At 44.6% G+C, this 18,601-nt stretch overlaps 1 protein-coding gene across 1 annotated transcript; it reads right to left on the bottom strand.

Annotated features, from left to right (window-relative positions):
- Window positions 1-2,779: 2,779 nt before the first annotated feature.
- DESI1 (desumoylating isopeptidase 1) lies at window positions 2,780-18,592 on the bottom strand. The gene is made up of 6 exons (XM_065677129.1): window positions 18,410-18,592; window positions 9,225-9,246; window positions 8,232-8,301; window positions 7,418-7,527; window positions 6,516-6,638; window positions 2,780-5,553 (listed from the first exon to the last, which is right to left on the bottom strand). The coding sequence occupies exons 1-6, from the start codon at window positions 18,498-18,500 to the stop codon at window positions 5,460-5,462; spliced, it is 510 nt and encodes a 169-aa protein (XP_065533201.1). The 5' UTR covers window positions 18,501-18,592; the 3' UTR covers window positions 2,780-5,459.
- Window positions 18,593-18,601: the final 9 nt, after the last annotated feature.

The following is an 18,601-nucleotide window of genomic DNA, read 5'->3' as shown; positions in this document are numbered from 1 at the left end:
CTGAGGAAGGGGACCGGAGCATCGTGCATTCACCCTGCCAGTGCCCATGCCTCACCCTGTGTTTGTAATAGGATGCTGTCAGTAGCTCGTATGCTCACTGGGGAAGTGCAGTTTTCAGCCTCCACCCTCTTGCACAAAGACAAATCTGTTCCTTGCTGTAACTTTTTGCTTTGACCTGCTTAAGCAATTACCCCACGAGTCATTTCGGATTAATCAAACCATCTGGCCAGGCCATATTCATAGGGATCCGTGTTACGCTGGCCTGACACGCAACGGTGAACAGCCTGCCTGGCTGCTGTCTCCTGCAATAACTCCTGAGTTATTGTCCAACATCAGAAACAACCCACATGGAACATCCAGTGTGCTTTGCTCAGCAGTTAGCTTTGCCTTCGGTCCCCACACGGTGCTCATGGTGCTGAGCTACCTTGGAACTGGGGGGAGACTTTATTATGGTCTGATTGGTTTTCTTTCCCTCAGTATTACTCGGTTTCAGGACATGGTGAGGCTGCTTTTCCCAGTTCTCCACCAGCTTCCTCTCAAAGCATTCAGGTGGCTTCACAGATTCTGGTTTTCACTCATGGGTTTGATTTTCCTGCCCCCACTCCATGGAAGGGGGATCTACAGAAACAGTGTTAATAATTTACCTCTGTGCCATTGCCTTGGACAAAGTTTACCTCCACATCCTCAACGGCTTGCTGAGGGAGGCATGGGTTGTGTTCGTGCATTTCCACGCTGTTCCAGTGAGTTGCCGGGCAGTCTTGCATGGTTATTATCTGCCCCGGCATTGGTGTTCCTCCAAAATCACAGCCCTGTTGCCTTCATCAGACCCTGGTTATAAGCTCCCACCTCTGGAAAGCTGGACTCTTCCCCCACAATGGTTTCTCAGCACCCAGCTGTTAGCGTGCAGTTGGGTGCTGAAGTTTTAGTTCAGTTTGGGGTTATGCACTCATTTTATGCTTATGGCTTGTCTAGGTGGGATTACATATATCCCTCATCAGTCAATGTGTGGACACTTCCTCCGGAGTGTGAATACTTCAGAGCGTGTCTGCTGTGGCATGCTGAAGAGCACGTAGAGATGCCTTCATGCATTCGGGTTGCTAATGCCCAGGACTCTCAGAAGACAGCCATGGTTTCAGGCACACAGTGAACCCCGGGGGTTCAGGAATGCCAGCGTTTATCCATGGCATGGTACGAGGACGAGACTTCCCATGGCTGCGTGGAAGAGGTGTGGTGTTAGGAAAACCTGCCAGCTCGTTCCTGTGGCAGCCCTGGTGGTGTAGCAGCACTCATTTCTTGCTGTAGCCCAAGCTGCCCTATGGTCTTGTCTCCTGGCTGCTCCTACCTAGAGCTTTCTTGTCTGGGAGAGACCTTCCTCCTTGCCTTTTGCGTTATTCCTTTGGACATCCCAGAAGCTGGAGCTGATCCCGCCGGGCTCAGGTGCACCCCTGCACCGCAAGGCAGCAGTGCCACCTCGGGGCGCTTCCCAGAACTGCGAAGTCTGCTAAGATACGGGGCAGCGGTCCCGTTTTCGCACGCTCCTGCAGTGCCGTGGGTTCATGCTGCAGAAGGGCTTTCCAAAACGTGAACTACCCGCTGTGCTTTCTCCAGCTTATTTGTCACGCCACTTTAGAACTCCCATTCAAGTTGAAACACCTCTCCTAGCACCCCGACTTCCTTTTGGTTATCCGCCAGCAAGCACTTGTTCCACCTCCGTTTCCCAAGAGTGTGAGCCTGCCTTTTGAAGTGCCTTGTGTCGTTTGGCTTAGCTCTGGGAACACGGGCGCTGCGGCTGTTTTGGTTATTTAATACTTTGCACTTAGCCCGCTCTTGCCATTCCCTTGCTTGATGCTATGATAGGCAGCAGCTGTTGTCACAAAAAAGATCTCTGTGACCAGCAGCAAGGGCAAATACTGTCTTGGAAGTTTAGAAGGCAAGTGGCTGTGAGCACTGGCTTACACTCTGTCTAGGGCTGCCATTAAGGTCAAGGTTTTCCTTCATACATATTCCCAGGTATTTTATGTGGGGCTAGTACTGGTACTTGATAGCAAACCAGCACCACAGCTGAATAACACAGCCTAAAATAACCACCGTCATGAATCTTTGTTAAAGCCTCCCGTTACAAGCCCTCTTCTGTATTAACTAGAGAACGTTAGACAAACAGTGAACTATGTGGTTTATCATTTGGATCCCACTGATTTAGAAGACCAAACCAAACAGAACTCATTTCTTCCCCAGAGCCAGGTATCTCCCCTGCTCCTTAATAGTGCGATGCTACATAACCCTCACCAATAACCCCTCTGCAGCTTCAGAGGAACCCAGGTATGAAGCCTGCTTCTTAAAGCTGTTTTCTTCTTTTTGAAAGTAGTAACGTAAGACAATCAGGAAAAGCTTGGAGCCATTTCCTGTGTTTAAACTCTGCTGGGCTTCAACAGCAGATATTAGATGTTTCATTCCTGCATGCTTAGATGAGCAAGGGCTGCACAAAACCTATGCTGATGGAACACCTGCTGTCCAGCCTTCATTCACCTCATCCAAGCTGTGACAAGCCTCAGGAGTGAGGTCTTGATATCACAGTGCTTACAGAAGGAAAAATATTGCCTACAACCAGTTTTAGCTAAGGGCACTAGCAACCATGTCCAGTAGCAGTACTTAGCACAAACGGCTTGGGCAGTTTCGCATCCTGTGCTTCCTAGATGGGACCAGAGTGAAGACAATGATGACTTCTGCTGCATTTGCTGGGCAGCTGCATGGACACACATATTCGAACAGGAAAACCTGCTGCTGTATTTATTTTTATTGTAATAGAAAAAAACCACAAATAAATCAAAACATCACTTCCTGTCTAAAGACATTATTAACATTTTTAAAATGGCACAGGGAACCCCAACAATACAAGACAGAAGAGTAAGTGTGTGTGTGGGGAAAAAAGGCTCTGTTCCCTTTCAGGAGCTCAGTTTCCCCACCCCTTTGTCAATCAGCTGGCTGAAGTTTGTCACCTATATAACACTTACATACACCTCTCAGTCTAGTTTGTGTATCTCTGGGTGGAACAGTGGGGCCACAGTCCTGCAATTTGCACATAACCATCTTTGAGGAAAATGGGTTTCCCAAGAGGCCTACAGGGTACAAGGGTCTCGTTACCCAGTAAGACCAACCAAACAGGATTCCCTCCTACAGTTCTTTTGCCACGAAACACAGAGCAGGTCCCCAGCCCGGGGGACCCTCTAGGAGCTCCTTGGCTATCGCAAACAGTGTATGGCCGAGGGAAATTTTACCCAGTGACCTTAAAGTAGCAGCAACATCTCTTCTGCAAAGGGGCTGCTCAGGAGGGGAAAAGGCAGATGGCAAAATGCATGGGGTGAACTGTTCTTTCCTGCCTTCCAAAGGGATGTAAAAAGTCCTCAAGTAGGCAGCCAAAGCAGAAACCAGGCTCAGGACCTCTACAATGGTGAGCATACAGGGGATATCCTCATTGTGCAAGAGTGTGGAGCAGAAGCTGTGGCACCAGTGCTTCCACTGAAAGCAGCTGCACCTGAAGCGATAGTTTGCTGAAAGACAAGCAACCACAGCTATGCTGCTTGCAGGTACCACACTACATACCTAGATGTTGGGCCAGACTGTATCAGGTGGAGTATACCTGTTCAACTGAGGAAGCTCCAGGACCTCTAACATGCTACAGCACTTTGTGGCTGCAGGGGCCACTGTGGTGCACTGAGAGCAGGTACACACAAAACTGCAGAATGGACTCAAAATACCCCACTCCCACTTGTGTAGCAAGTGCACAAGGTGCAGGGCAAGAAGTCTTTGACAGAGTAACTAAACTGCAGTTTTCCTCCATTCCATTCCCTCAAAAATATGAACCATTATAGTCCACACTGAGTAACAGTGTGAGAAACTTATACTGTATTATTCTGGGAGAAAAGAGCCCAGCAAAGACATCTCCCTTCAGGTATGCGGGAAGCTTCCAGTGCAGCAAGTCTGAGATCCAGGACTGAACTTGCAGCAATACTTTTCACAACAAAGCACTGGACAAAGAGCTATACATTTGCATAGATGCTTTTTCAGTGGCATCTGGGACGTGCAATCTCCATTTCTGGAGCATCAGCAACGTTTCGGGGTTTGTCTGAGTCTTTCTTCTGTTCCTTCCTAAATGCAACTGCTATAAAACTGCTCATGAAAATAGTGTATATAAATGCATGAAAAGAAAGTGTGCCTATTCTTTCATTCCCCCAATCGTTTTCCACTGCAAATAGTTGCAAAGCTGTAAGAATCTTAAACTAGAAAAGAAGCAGTATTGATACAATCTAATGTCAATCTAAGGACAGAGCTGCTTCTGCATGTATCCCAATAAACTCAATTGTTTCGTAGAAGAGCTTGATTTTACTCTTCCTCATTTTCTTTACATCTGGGGAGACCTACCACCTAATTTCTCTTACACTCAAGCAGAGCCCTCTCAGTTATGTGTGTGACTGCTTTGGAAAGGACAGCAATATCAAGGAAAACTGACTTCCTATTGTGTCTGCAACCAGATACTGAAGGCAGAATTGGTCCACCTTATATTATCATGCAGTTGTCATGCTGTTCCTGCCTTGCTGTACTGTAACTCTGGTTTGGTAAGAAAAAACAAACTCAAAGCCAAACAGAACAGCTCTTACACAAAGGTAAATAGTTAATAAGGTTAACTATCTGCCAGTAATCCTACATACCAGAAAAGGAAACCTTTCACTCCATTTTACTTTCACCTGAAATCATGATATTCTGTTCTGTCAACTGGTTCCACCCCATAACTCTTGGATCTAGCGCTACAAGGCGCTTGGTAACTCCCTTCCCCACACAGCTCATTCCACTGAAGGTTTCAACTTGAGCATGACACAGACACACAGTTCAGCTTGATCACCTTTCCCACACAGCTGTGCCACTGCAAACATTCAAATCAGATGAGTTCAGCTTTTCCCTTGAGCAAACAACATAATATCAATGAAACATGCAGAAGACTAATCCTGGGATACCTTTACTTCCTAGGCTACCAGTAGCTCCTTTGCCTTTTCGCTACAGACTTCAGCAAATACCCCCATAATATAGGCAATGACAGGAGAAAGATGCAAGCCTGCAAGGGACAGCCACGACATCCCTTATTTACTCCAAATTGTGTAATGGGCTCTTGAATGCTCATGGAATGAATTCCCACTTACCATCACAGGAGTTACTTAGAAAATGTCATCCTACTTGGACAAGACAGCCTTTATAAATTAGTATAATATTATTAGAAATTATGGCAATCTTTTTGGTAGCATTGGCTTACATGCACCCTGATAAATCCTCTCCCTAGGAAATTTTAAAACTTGTCTTGTAACTTCGGTAGAGTTAATTCAGATGAGAAATTATAAAATAGAAATCTGGTATATTGATGTTTAAAAAGGAAGAGGCCTGGTGAGGCTGAGCACACTGGGTCACTCCTGTTAGCTCTGTCCATTATGTCTGCTGAAGGTATTTCCTCCAGGTGGCTGGATCTGGATGGAGTCCAGGAGGGGCCTTAAAGCTTGTCCAAAAGGTCTGAGAAGGTAAAGAAATAAACACCTCAATAATCATCTCTTGATGGAAAACTTTTCCCGTTTACTACTGAAGTGCACTCACTTCCTAGAGCGCAATCAAACTAACACTGCTTCTGAGCAAATCTGAAGAACAGACTTCCATTACAAACTGAAGTAAATTTAACCAGTTAGAGAGAGTTCACTATTCAATAACTGAGAATCTCAAACATGATTTTATATAAGCTAGTTCCGAGTCCTAACATGCCCAGGTTGCTAATGTGGTAATACTGTGTCTGAAATTGGCTTTTAGTAATTCATTCTACTTAAGTGTGTGAATGAAAGCCCTGTTATGCAACTGCTATGCTCTGTTAAGTACCATATCAATGTTAAACACTGCTAGAATACCCTCTAGCTCCCTCATAACACAATGGTTCAACACTCATACAACAATTGCTGTTGCAATCTGTAGCACTGCAACACTGAAAGATAAAGCTGGTTTATCTTTCAGTATGACTCACTCAGTTACAGACTTCATTTGATTTTGAAACACATGAAGCAATAAGAGCCCAGGATAGACAACGTGTGTCTCCCCAAAAATGTGGTATACCACTGTTATGAGAAATAGGACCTATATGATGGAGCTCAAACCACCCCACTGGGATCCTCACTATCTGAGAATTAAGAGGAAAAAGAAGCTGAGCTGAACTACCAAGCAGGAATTCTTCATTTCCTCTTTTTCCATCCAGTCCTAGCTTTAAAACTGCAATGTTAATTTTAAAACGAATTTTTCCCTGCCTGGTGACATTTAAGAGACCATTGCAAAATAACTCGAGTAAGTTAAAAGTCAGCACCTGTTGTACAGTGTTGTAAGTGTTCAAGTAAAGCAAACAGCATCCTCTCCTTAATCTTATGCTGATCCCTGTCAAATTTGTAAGCACTGGCATGAAACAATACACTATGGAGAGGAGCAGCATGCATACTCACGTGGCAAGAACTTCAGCTGGAAGGTCAGTGATGTAGGATGGGATTTTTTTTCCTGTCAGGAACTGTGCCACTTCGTTACTGAAGGTGTTGCAGTTATGTTCAAAGAGGTTGTAAGATTCTCCTCTGTGCCACAGGAAAGGAATTGAAACATAAAAATACAGAGTCAGCAATAAATCTAACAAGCAGAAAATCTTCAACCCCTAATGAGGAACTTCATGTTGTATTAGCACTTTTTCCCCACAACGAATTCTGAGGCAAATAGAGACATCAATTCACCTTCAAATTCAATTGAATCGGAGGAAAATGGCATCTCTGCATCACTGACTTTATACAATGTTTTTTGGAGGGTAAGTGAGGTCAGTGTTCTTCAATTAAAACCACAGAAGGAATAATGAGAAATCACAGGAATTACTGACATTGAAATACAGCCAGAACACTGAATGCTACTTTCCCATTCTTGTGATTAGACTAGACTCTTTAACAGTCAAGGCCTTGATTTTACTCATATGAAAGTTGGCAGCTTTAATACAACACTTTACCTATGACTCATGGGGCAAAGCACTATTTACTGAAATATTTCATATAGTGCCTTCATTTTCCCTGGTGATTCTTTCAAAGGCATTTCAGGCATTGTTCCATTTGACAAAAAAGCAGCATGAAAGACTTGCTGGCAACAACGCTTTCTCAACCTAGCTCAAGGCTGGCACACTAGCGAGTTGCCTAGCCAGTAGCTCCCGTGTATCAGTGCATCAGATGCGGTCTCACAGTCGGAAAGTACCAAATAATACACTTAGCAGACAGAGCTTTGTAAGCAGGATCGGTTTCATAATATCTTCCTCCACTCTGCACCCCTTTCCCTAAAGGCTTTTCTGGTTGATTTTACAGTACAAGCTGCTACGTACCGGAACATAGATTCCCCCAGTGAGGAAAGATACTCCAAAAAAATTTCTTCTGTGACTTCAGTGTTCCCCAGGTCAACAACTGTGTCTGGAGGTCCAAGGAGTGTCCCTCCCTGTAAAAATTAACAGCCAGAAGACAATGTTAAATGGACAGACTGAATTACTTGGAAGAACCCTACTGACTAGAGCTGTTGTGGCTTGTCCAGGCACAAAAGAAAGTACTTTAGGTATATTTGTTAAGCAAAAAGCCCTGCTGGCCTCCCCTGTTATGGGAGCATGTTACTTCATGTTTGGGAGCATGTAAGTTGCATGTTACTTCTCATTCACCGAGAAGTATGCAGGATGCAACTTACATTTCATCTCGTATACTTGGCTCTTGATGCTGAAAGCTGTAGGCTATGGCAAAATTCTGCTTTAGAAGAATGGTCCACCAGTTTTGCCTCTCCAAGAGGAGAAAAGTCTGTCAAAGCTTCATGATTTTATTATTTAAGGTTTAAAAAGGATCTTGCGTTGCCATGTCAGCACATAAATGCCCCTGATTCAGAATTTGACAAGGCATCACCCCAGCAATGCAGCTGCAGAAGTTGTTGTGGACAGACAGATTCTCTCAGCAGAAGCAACTCCCAGCCTGTATTTAGTTGGGCTTAAACCTGCTGTCCATGCTCCCTTTTCCTCAGATGCCCTGGGAATCCATGGCAAGCAGCAGTATGTGGCTGCATTCAAAAGCCTCCTGCTGCTTTCTTAGAAGACAGTGTCACAAGCAATTTTGATCAGGTAACCGTATCACAAAATTATCACAAACAGAAGTTTAACTTACAGGTGCGCAGCTGGAGATTCCTCCACTGCCATAGAAGAACTCATCCTTATGGACTATTATGGAGGTGTGCCTGCCACAGAGTATGAAAGCACAGGTGAAACAAAGGAAATATTTAACCTAGCATATAAATCACTGGCAAATTTATGTGCTCAAAGACAATATGAAGTGAACAACTGAAAAAAAAGTCAATGTGTTGTGATCTGCTGGGACATGAATGGATACAGAAGCAGTGATTATCAAGCCTATTGTAATACTGTAAGTGACTGGGAAAGAATAGGCGTAGTTACGTGCTCCAGCATGAAGGAGCATAGGAAGAAGGGAACTTCCCCACCAGCATGAGATCTCCAGCAGCCTCTTTCAGCTAAAGGGCTGAGGGTAAATTCACAGAGATGGAGAGACAGAGCTATCCCTGCTACCACACTGACAGAAGTGCAGGTCTGACAGACACTGATGGAGAAGATCAGTCACTGGAGACGGATCAATAGAGAGGAAAATGGGCGCTTTGGGAACATGTGTTTGCCTTAAGAAAAAACCCCCACAACTCAAACAAAAAAAACCCCAAACCCCAAACCCACCAGCAACCACCCTCTTGATATGAAAGACAGCAAATTGAAGTGTCTTTTGTAACAAAATGTAGCCACTGCTTTTATGTGCCAGAATGCCTGATTTTGTAATACCTTCTTCCCACCTAAAAGTGCTTGGGCCAAAGACAATATCCTACCCTTGAAAGAGCGTACAAGTGCATTAAAATGCAACAACTACTACCAACAATTTTTTTCATGGGGCCCACTGAGCTTTGGATGGAGAAGTTCAACCAGCACCCTACTGTATGTCATCTTACTGTCAATCTGTATTCAGGAAGCAAAAGTGCCTTGGTCTCTCTTCAGCACCAAAGTGTTCTTAAGATCTGAAGCACACATAATCTCATACTGAAAATACTTCCTATACGACAGTGTTCAACGTGCATTATGCGATTTAAATCTAGTCACTTACCATATGCCATCCAGCTGTTTCCCTGTATGCAGAGAAAAGAAGAGTTATTAGCAACATATTTTCCAGATTTCAGCCTACAGCCTGTCAATCACATAAGAACTATACTTATTACTTCACCATGACAATAATGCCAAAGATTTCATCCCACAGCTTCTTCTAAAGAAACAGAATGTCTTTCTTTCAACTTAACTACCCGGTCCACACTAGGGCTATACTTTCTTCCTCCTGTAAGCAGAGGTGGCAATGCCATCCTACCCTGCCAATGCTTACCTTTCTTAGGCTTTTATCTACAGAACAAGAAAAAACCACTTTTCCTCAGATTAGCGCCTTCAGTCAGGAACAGAAGAGTTGAATTTTACACATATTTCATAATGGCAGGCAGTTAGCCAGCACAGAGTATTTTCAGCCAGCGAAGAGAGATCTGACTCGAACATATGATCTGTGGTCAAAGTCTCTCTACTCTATGCCACGATTTCCTCCTTTTCTTTCCCTCCCCTGCCCCTTAGAATTACCAGTTTAAGTGCGGTCAGGTGGGGAGGAGTGCAGAGTTGAAATTTATACAAATTGTGTGTTTTGTAGAACACAGCAGCTAAGACTTGCTTCAGGCACCACTAAGCTGACACCATTGTGTCTTCTGAAATGCATTTCTAGTTCCCTAGAAGTGGGAATCCTAAAACTCTGTGTTCATGGTAGGATCTCAGGATCAAACCTCTCTTCAAAGGATCACCAGCTGTTATTGCTCTAGGCTCAATTATTTTAACTATCATAAACTGAAGTCTTGGCTTCTCTGCTGAAACTTGAAGAGGCCACTCTTCTGTTGGTGTCCAGCTTCTTCCAAGATACCTGGTGTGCTAGCAGTGATAGGCTGTGCTGTACTAGTTCCACTTGTCCTGTGGAAAGATATTCTCCAGTCATGGCACTTACATCAGTACCACGGCACCAACAACCCACAGGGAGGCAAAGGCACTGTTTTCCCCTTTCTATAGGCAGAGGGGTTTGGGATATTTATCCTCTTACTCCTCCACAGGGCTGCTTGGGTCTGGGATTGCCAGGAGTGAGCATGCTACTTCAAAGCAGCAGTAGTTCTTTGTGAGTTCTTTCTCTTGGGCAAAACCAACTTTCATTCATCATCAGGACCGAGTTAAAAAAAAAAAAAAAAAAGGATTTTTATTGATGAGGATAACTGATGAGGATAATCCTTCGAGAGTTCGGAGAAAAGGATGTTTGTGTGTCCAAGTAAGGAATAAACAAAAGCACAGAGCGAGATACCTGCTTCAGATGAGGGTCGTAGAAGAGCACTGGCAGGGAAAAGGCTGTTGTGACAATAGAGACAACAGTAGAAGCAAGCACACACAGTTCTGAAGTAGGTGGACTGATTTGTCACTACCATGGATTACAGCCAGGCAGCAAGCATATTCCTTGTCATCCACCTCACAGAAATGTAGGCATGGAGTAGGATGAAGGCCAAAAGATAGTAGCAATGATGAGAGAAGCAAAGTGTGTGTTACAACATCTCAGGAGCATTTGCTGCCCCTTCAGTGTGCCCCATGCTGTTCTCCTCCTCCATCCTCTGGTCCCTTGTTCCACACCTTCCCTATCAGAGCTTTTGCCTTGTGCTATAGAGCTGCCAGACACCAGTGGCACTGCAGGCTCATTAGCAACATGCAGACAGGGTATAGTGCACTGCCTTAACTTTAGCAGCTGGCCTATGATAGGCTCTACCAGGAGACCTTCGCATAGTGTTCTCCATATCTGTTAATAGATTATTACATATTTATTCAAAATAAAACACTAGAACTTGAACTTTACCCTTCAGGGCAGAGAAACAAACCATTTCAAAGGCAGCACATACTAGAATTGTATTTGTCCTTTTGCATGCTAAATGGAAAAAGAACATCTTCATATTTACTTTCACCCTCATTTCCAGCAAACAATGATGAAAGGCTTTCCAGAAAGCTGCCACTTTGCACCTAGATCCGTGTGCAGGTGAAAGAGTTCTAGTAGATGCTGACAATGGCACAGGTGCTGCTGAGAACTTGCTCATGCAATCACAGCACCTACTTGAAAAGGTCATTGCAGCAAAGGCTACCACACACTGGGCTGCTCTAGCCAGGCTGCAGCCAGCAGCTCAAGGGGAGTGACTACCCATATTTGACACTTGTGAGACCACATCTGGAATGCCATGTCTACTTTCAGGTCTCCCCATTTTTAAGACACTGATATACTGCGCTGGAGCACTTGCTGAACGGAACAGCAGCTGAGAGAACTGGTCTGTTCAGCCTCAAGAAGAGAAGGCCAAGAGTCCTTATTGCTGTCTACAACAATCTAATGCGTATGGAGGAAAGGGCGCTTTGTTCTACTCAGAGGTGAAAGGCAAAAGGTGCTAGCTGGAAAAAGGGAAATTCAGAACTAGGTAAGAGGATAGAAAAAAAAAATACCATGAAGGTCATCAAACCCCGGGGCAGGGATCAGAATGCAGGTGTGATTTCCAGTGTGGAGATACTCGGAAGTCAGCTGCTCAGGGGCCTGAAGAATCTGCTCCCACCGGATATACTTTGAGCAGGACTTCCAGAGGTCCTTTTCCACCACTGCAATTCTCTGATTGCATGAACAAAACCCCAGCAGAATTCAGGAAAGAGACTTTGCGTTAGATTGCAGTCCAACCTTGGGGGCTCCTCTCTGGCCGCTACACATAAAATCTGTAGCCAACAAGAGGCAGCAACTGCCAGGGCAATAACAGCACAGCTCTTGGCAAGTGAAGTTGCCTGTCTTCACAAGACATGTCTGTCTGAGGCTGCTCAGCTAGGTCAGTTTGTGCCAAGCACTGGTTTGATGATCTTAATAGAGCTGCTGACCTGCTCTTTTTGCTTGGCTCCTGTAAGACATTAACCAGGCCATCACTGCATAAAACACATGCCAGATCTGCAGCACTGATGACAATAAAGTATCCACAGCAGGTCCTCAGCCTGCTGCAGGCAAAACAAAATCCCTTTCTACCACCAGTGGACTGTGCTTGGTCAGAGGCAGTGCACGCCTCTCCAATGACATTGGGGAATCCCATGCCTAAGAAACCTGCCATTATTCACCCCATACACACCACCAAGAGACATCTAAGACCAAGAACTTTTGGTATTCTGTGCAGTTTCTTACACTACACAGCTGACTCTTGTCATCTCAACCCTAAACTGACTGACAGGAATCAGTCAATGGCCACCGGCTTCTGAGGAAGCTGGGCAGCTCCCTTTCTGCTGCTCAGCAAGAATCTCAATGTTTGTCTGCTACATCATGTAAGAGGTTCTATACAGACCTTCACCTCCACCACCATCTTCCTCCTGAAGTTTTGTCTCTGTTGGTGATCCTCCTGTGTTACTCTTCTCACCCTTCTCTCAAACTGACATTGCACAGAAGAGGGACAGCTCACAATGCCACTCCTGACAAGCTCATGTAAAGCCATCAGGGCAGCCTGCACTAAGAAGTCTTTGCCTTCTGCTGCGCATTGTCCACTGTATACAAAATACGTTGCAGCCTCTGAAGGCTCGATACACAACACAAGCCCCAACAGCATGACCAAGTGAGGGTCAGCACCGTTCTGTTTCCACAGACAGCTGCCCAAATGAGAGCATGAGTACAGTATTGCTGCAGTAGTGCTACGGCACAAGTTGTATCCACCCCTTGCAGTGACACTTTCCAATAAAACTTCTGGCAGCACTATCTAGCTTGAAAAAACAGAAGGTCAAGCTTTTCAGGGAGTCTCCCCACCTAATCCTGCAGTGCAACAGAGCTTACATCCCGTAGACAATTGAGCACTCTAGAGGAAGGGATTGCAAATGCCATCTGGGGTACTGGCAGACATCATCACATTTCATGCTTATTGCTGCAACACATTTACTTGCAAGCTGAGGCTGTCTGTAACTACATAGAAAAATCTGATTCCCCAGTAATTTTGATTAGAGCTGCAAAAGCCTTTAAATTGCAGACATTACTCTTCACTCAATAGCTACAGCAAAGCTAATCCAAATGATCCACATGCATATAATATGCAACAGGAATGTATTGTTCCATATCACTGTTCCACTGAATGATGGAATGATACTCTTTTGGGCATCTCCTGTTTATCCAGGTAAAACAGAAACAGCAAGATAATTAAAGACTTCAGATATTTCACATATCATCACAATATGTGAATATTGTGATAGTCACAATATTATCACAATAAATATTTCCAGAAGGCTGTGGAGCAGGAAATGATGTTGCAAATTTAGATGTACACACTTAATCATACAGCAATTAATGCAGAGGGTCAAGTTACCAGGTTTCGGCTGTCCCACAAGTGCAAGCTCAGCCTGAAGTAAATGTGAAGCAATTCAGTTTAATTTGATGTGCTTACATTACGAGCTAAATCAAGTTGAGCTACCTTGTGTTTCTCACGGACCACAAACATGGACATGAAGGTTATTGTGGTACACCTGTTTGTGATGATAAAAAATCTGAACGCGCACGAGTCTGTGGGACCTGATGGAATCCATCCGCGGGTCCTGAAGCAGCTGGCAAATGAAGTTGCTAAGCCACTGGCCATCGTATTTGAAAAATCATGGCAGTCAGGTGAAGTTCCCAACAACTGGAAAAAGGGAAATATAACCCCCATTTTCAAGAAGGGCAGGGACACCTCACACTAAACCATTCCACACAATGGTGAGGTGTCCCTGCCCATGGCAGTGGGGTTGGAACTAGATGATCTTCAGGTCCTTTCCAACCCTAACTATTCTATGATTCTACGATAGCTTGTCAGGCTTTGGAAACCTCATCACATACTTGATCTTTAGGTTTTTTTAAATGCCTGATGTGCTTAGATGGATCTCATCTGAAAATAGTAGAACTCAGGAGGGGATGCCAACTTAGCATAGATCTGTGTGCTTCAGCATCTCAAAGATTCAGTTTGTTTGAATGAGACAGAATATCATCTGGCAAGTAAACAAGTTTGGGGTTTTGTTTTTTTGCATTTGCTGTTATCTTACTTTAGAAACAGCCACAGCTCAAATACTTTCAAGGTGCTTACGTGAGCCAGAAACCTAGAGACAAATACAACATTCAAATGCATTAAACAATTCCAGGACCCTCAGCTTAGTCACAGGAATGTGGACAACAAAGTAGTTAGAACTGTTTGTTGTACAACCGATTCAGGAGATTGTCACTGTTAGGATAAGAGGGTATTTTGAAAGAGGCAAGCAAGCCTATATAATTTTAGGATACAATCAAACGGAATTACTTCCAGGCTTGGATTTATCTGGAAGGCTAAGCAGAAGGAAGATTAGATGCTCGCCAATCTATTTTACTGGCACAGTTAATTTCTTAATCTTGAGGGCCACACAATGTATTTTATTCCTGTGCATTTTAAATGCCCAATGAAAAGTGCTGTTTGTATATTCATTCAAATTATTAGACTCAAGGGCAGAAGAGTTCTGAGACATGAAGGAATTAGATAGGGAGATGGGCCACCCATCCATCCCTCAAGCCCAAGAACACCACCAGTTCCTGAGCTGCAAAATAAAGAAATAACGGGAAGCGTAGTAATTTTTAACAACGTATCTATGCCCTGCAATGGATATGCAAGCCACCCCAAAAAGCAGTGAACTATTTTCCCGTGGAACTGGAAGCAATGAAATGCCCACTGGCTGACCAAATTATAACAGTGCATTGCTTTGCATACTGTTGTAATTTCCTGAGGCAAATCCATTACGATTCCTGCCCTTTTCAAGTGAAAATTGTCTGAATTAGCCAAGCACTTTCTCCTATGTGCTACCCAGGGCTCTCAACTGAAGCAAAAATACCTGACAGCCTAATGCAGAGGGAGGAGCCTGCTTCAGTTCCCATCTCCTTGAGATGCCTAGAGAGATCAAGAAGTAGGCTAGACTGCGGGAAGAAAATGCACTTGATTTTAATGAAATCCCTAGCAAATGCTCTGATGGAATCTCACATTGAAGCAATTCAAAACTCTTCAGAAAGGGTGGAAGACAGGCAGAGTGATGTACTGGGTCTGGAAAAAAGGAACAAAGCAGAAGGAACCTCCTTTTAGCAGGTACCTCTTGCCACGATCCCTTCTGGGCTGTTAAGTCCCTACAGCTGAATTCACCACTTACATTTCAACCAACACATACTGCCAAGTTAACTGATCATTAATTTATACTACCCTCATCCAAAGATGCTACAGTAAACTAAGGTCCTGCCCATTCTTTGAGTCACATGAGCAATAAGCGCTGTTATAGGACAGGAGAACTTTGGGAGGCGCAAGACATTTGCCTTTAGGCCCATGATGCAACAGAATTTTAATCTTCCTTAAAGATTTCTCTGCCTTTTTGTACATCTACGTCAAAATCAGCACTGCAAGCTGAACTACTCTGTCTTCCTCTCTACCCTCCACAGAATAATCAGGTGGACTATATTTTCTGTCTTGAAAACAGAAATTTCACTGCACTCGGGTTAACATTTACTATTTTTAGATCATGTAGGTGGACAGACAAACATAGTCTCTCAGACTGAGAATGGTGGAGAGGGAACAGTACCTGTAGAGAAGATGCATGTAGAGAAACAGAACACAAAAATTAAACACGCCACTTCTGATCTCAAAGGCGATCGAACTGCAATATTTGGTCATGTATGCTTTAGAACAGAAATATTCACAGAGAAAGACAAGAATCTCACAAAAAAGTAGGAACAACAAAAAGTGAAGACGTGCCCAAGGGCATGACTGTGTCACGCCTGCCTTCTAGGTTCATCATTCAACAACAACGAAGGGAACTGATACTGAAAAAGTTAGGACGACATTTAGTAGTGAGAGCTGATCCTTGAATGCTGTATTGATATAATCCATAATACCTCTGGATCCTATTAGCACGACTCAAGATATCATGTGGTGATGCTCTTGCAGCGGTCAGCACCATAAGAAGGGACGCATCCCACTCTGGCAGTGGGATCTGAGCTATTTTTGAGCACACTAGGAATTGCTTTTAACACAATCAATTATTGTATTTGTTTCTTCTTTCTAAATCATATGTATTTCTGTATAGGTGATGTTACAGAATTATCACTCAAAGCTAAAGCACTGTTTCAATAAAACACAGCATCTACGGGAAGAATACTTGAAGTACAGATGACAAATATATGGCACTAAATTATCTAAGAAATCCTCTCCTCTTCAATTTGTGACTTTTTCTGATGAAGTACAATTTATGGACATCACTGGCAAAAAAAAAAAAGTAGCTATTGTCCATCTCAAAGTTGATGTACAGAGAAGTAGCAACAGTTTTTGCTGTTCTTCAAGAAAAAGAAGGCAAGTGGAACATTCCATCACTTTGCTCTTCGGGAGGTATCTAAAATAATCTGGAGATATGAAAGAGCTGGATGTAAACCATGTAAGAGCCTTAACTTGAAGGAAAAAAGGAACAAACAATGATTTGTTTTACAGACAATTCAGTTGCTGGATCCACATTACCACAAGCATTCCACAGGCTGCACTGTCACTGTGACCACATAGGCGTTGTTGGCCCTGCTCCATGAACACGTCTGAGCTCAGCTGGTTACTGGGCAGTATGAGTGACACTTCCCATGCTGCCAAGAGGTGTGCTCAGCTTTGTAAGTTTTCCTTTTCATTACTCAGACTCCTCGAAATTTAGTACCAACTTGAATCACAAGCACAAGGTTTTGAAATTGCTGTTCGGATAGCATAAAAAATGAAGTTGTGCACTAAGTGTTTTTATGTAGAAATTCAGAAAGCTAAAAGATCCCAACATGGAGTTTGTGTGTAAGAAGAGAGACCTGTGTGAAGACTGGCATGGAGATGCACATAGTGACAACCTATTTCTGTATAAGTGTTCACTTGGATCAACATGTCGAAATAAGAGTGGTAAAAATCTGCCCACCTCAAACACGGGTAAATCATACGCACACGTAATTTGTATCTTAAGCCATGTAACTCCTAGCACAAGATAAAACATGGCTATTGTGAATTAACAAGTGAAAAATTACTTCCCTGAGGGCTGCAACAGAACTGAGTGACCACACAGAATGTTTTGAGGTTAACCAGTACAGGAAGCACCCATCTTCCACAGCTTTGTTGCTGTATGGCTAACAGAGCACATCTCATTCAATCTCCACAACATTATCTTCTCAACTTTGCAAGCCTATCATTGCCATGTAGGAAAAGTCACACTAAGAATCATTTGGACTTTGATTTTAAGCCTGCAGGAGGCACAGAACCTCCTCTTAGTAAAGATGAGTGAAGTGAATGCCAACAAACTGTAAACCAAGATTACACAGAGCCATCTGTTCAGACACTGTGCCTGTTGAGAAGTCTCATTTCACACAGACTGCTGGTCTGATATGGGCCAGTGCCTACATGTAACAGGTACAAACCACTTTCTTGTTCCGCTCCTAATTCATGCTTCCAAAACTTCAAGCAAAACCTGTGTTTTTTTCATGTCCCCAGTCCAAGGTTCAGCTGGAAATACACACATACTTGATAAGCCACACAACAAGCTCCTACCAACTCTCTGGAAGGAGAAGGTGTCTTGCTGAACATCACAGCCATGCAATGCCCAACCCAGTCCATAATCTCACCACAACACGAACTCAATAACCTTGAGAACAGCAGCAGGCCTTCTTCCAGCTCAGCCTTCCTGCCAAGGTGTCACAGCAGTTGGGGTGTCATGAACTGAGCTTTCCCTCACTTCAGGGGCTAAGTAATACTTTTAATTAGCCTTTAGTAAATCATGCCAATGACAGATGGCGGAAAAGTGCCCGGACCCTGTTCACCTGGACCTGCCTTACTGACAAAGCTGGTCCCGCTGACAATGGAGATAGCGATGCTGCAGCTAACCCTCCCACACCGAGCCCCCAAGCAAGGCCCTCGCACCCCTAAGCCGTGCTTCAGGCACCGGCCACGGCCGCACCTCAGTGCCCGCTACCCACCCCCAAGAGAGCCCTTCCCGGCGGGCCATTCCCTCGGGAGAGCGGTACCGGGACGGGTCAAGCCACGCCCGGGGCTGCAGTGGGTAATTTCGGCCGTTTCCCGTCCGGACCGCAGCGGTGGGTGAGAGGACACGACCCTCCTGAGGCGGCAGCGGGAGGGGAGGCCCGGGCCGGGCCCTTCGCGGAGGGGGGCAGTGCCGGTGCCCCCGCCGTGCTCTTACCCAGCATGAGGGGGCTGAGGCGCCGGGCCATGCCCTTGGACAGGTCGTACACATAGAGCTTCACGGGATGCAGGGCCAGCGGCTCCTCCATGGGGGCGCGGGCACGGCTGCCGGGCGGCACCGGGAGCCCTTACAGACACCTGCCGCCCCGCCGGGTACCAAGAAGCGGAACGGAACGGGTAAAAGCGGCCC

Source organism: Lathamus discolor, chromosome 1 (assembly GCF_037157495.1).
Source record: "Lathamus discolor isolate bLatDis1 chromosome 1, bLatDis1.hap1, whole genome shotgun sequence".
Lineage (NCBI taxonomy): Eukaryota > Metazoa > Chordata > Aves > Psittaciformes > Psittacidae > Lathamus > Lathamus discolor.
The sequence above is the reverse complement of the archived record's forward strand: the minus strand, read 5'-3'. Positions and strand labels throughout refer to the sequence as shown.

Coding starts and splice junctions, on each gene's coding strand:
- DESI1 (XM_065677129.1), bottom strand. CDS start 18,500: ATGGAGGAGCCGCTGGCCCTGCATCCCGTGAAGCTCTATGTGTACGAC. Junction 6,639..7,417: donor CTGGGGGAATCTATGTTCCG/GTACGTAGCAGC, acceptor CCTGTGGCACAG/AGGAGAATCTTACAACCTCT. Junction 5,554..6,515: donor CCAGCTGAAGTTCTTGCCAC/GTGAGTATGCAT, acceptor TTACCTTCTCAG/ACCTTTTGGACAAGCTTTAA.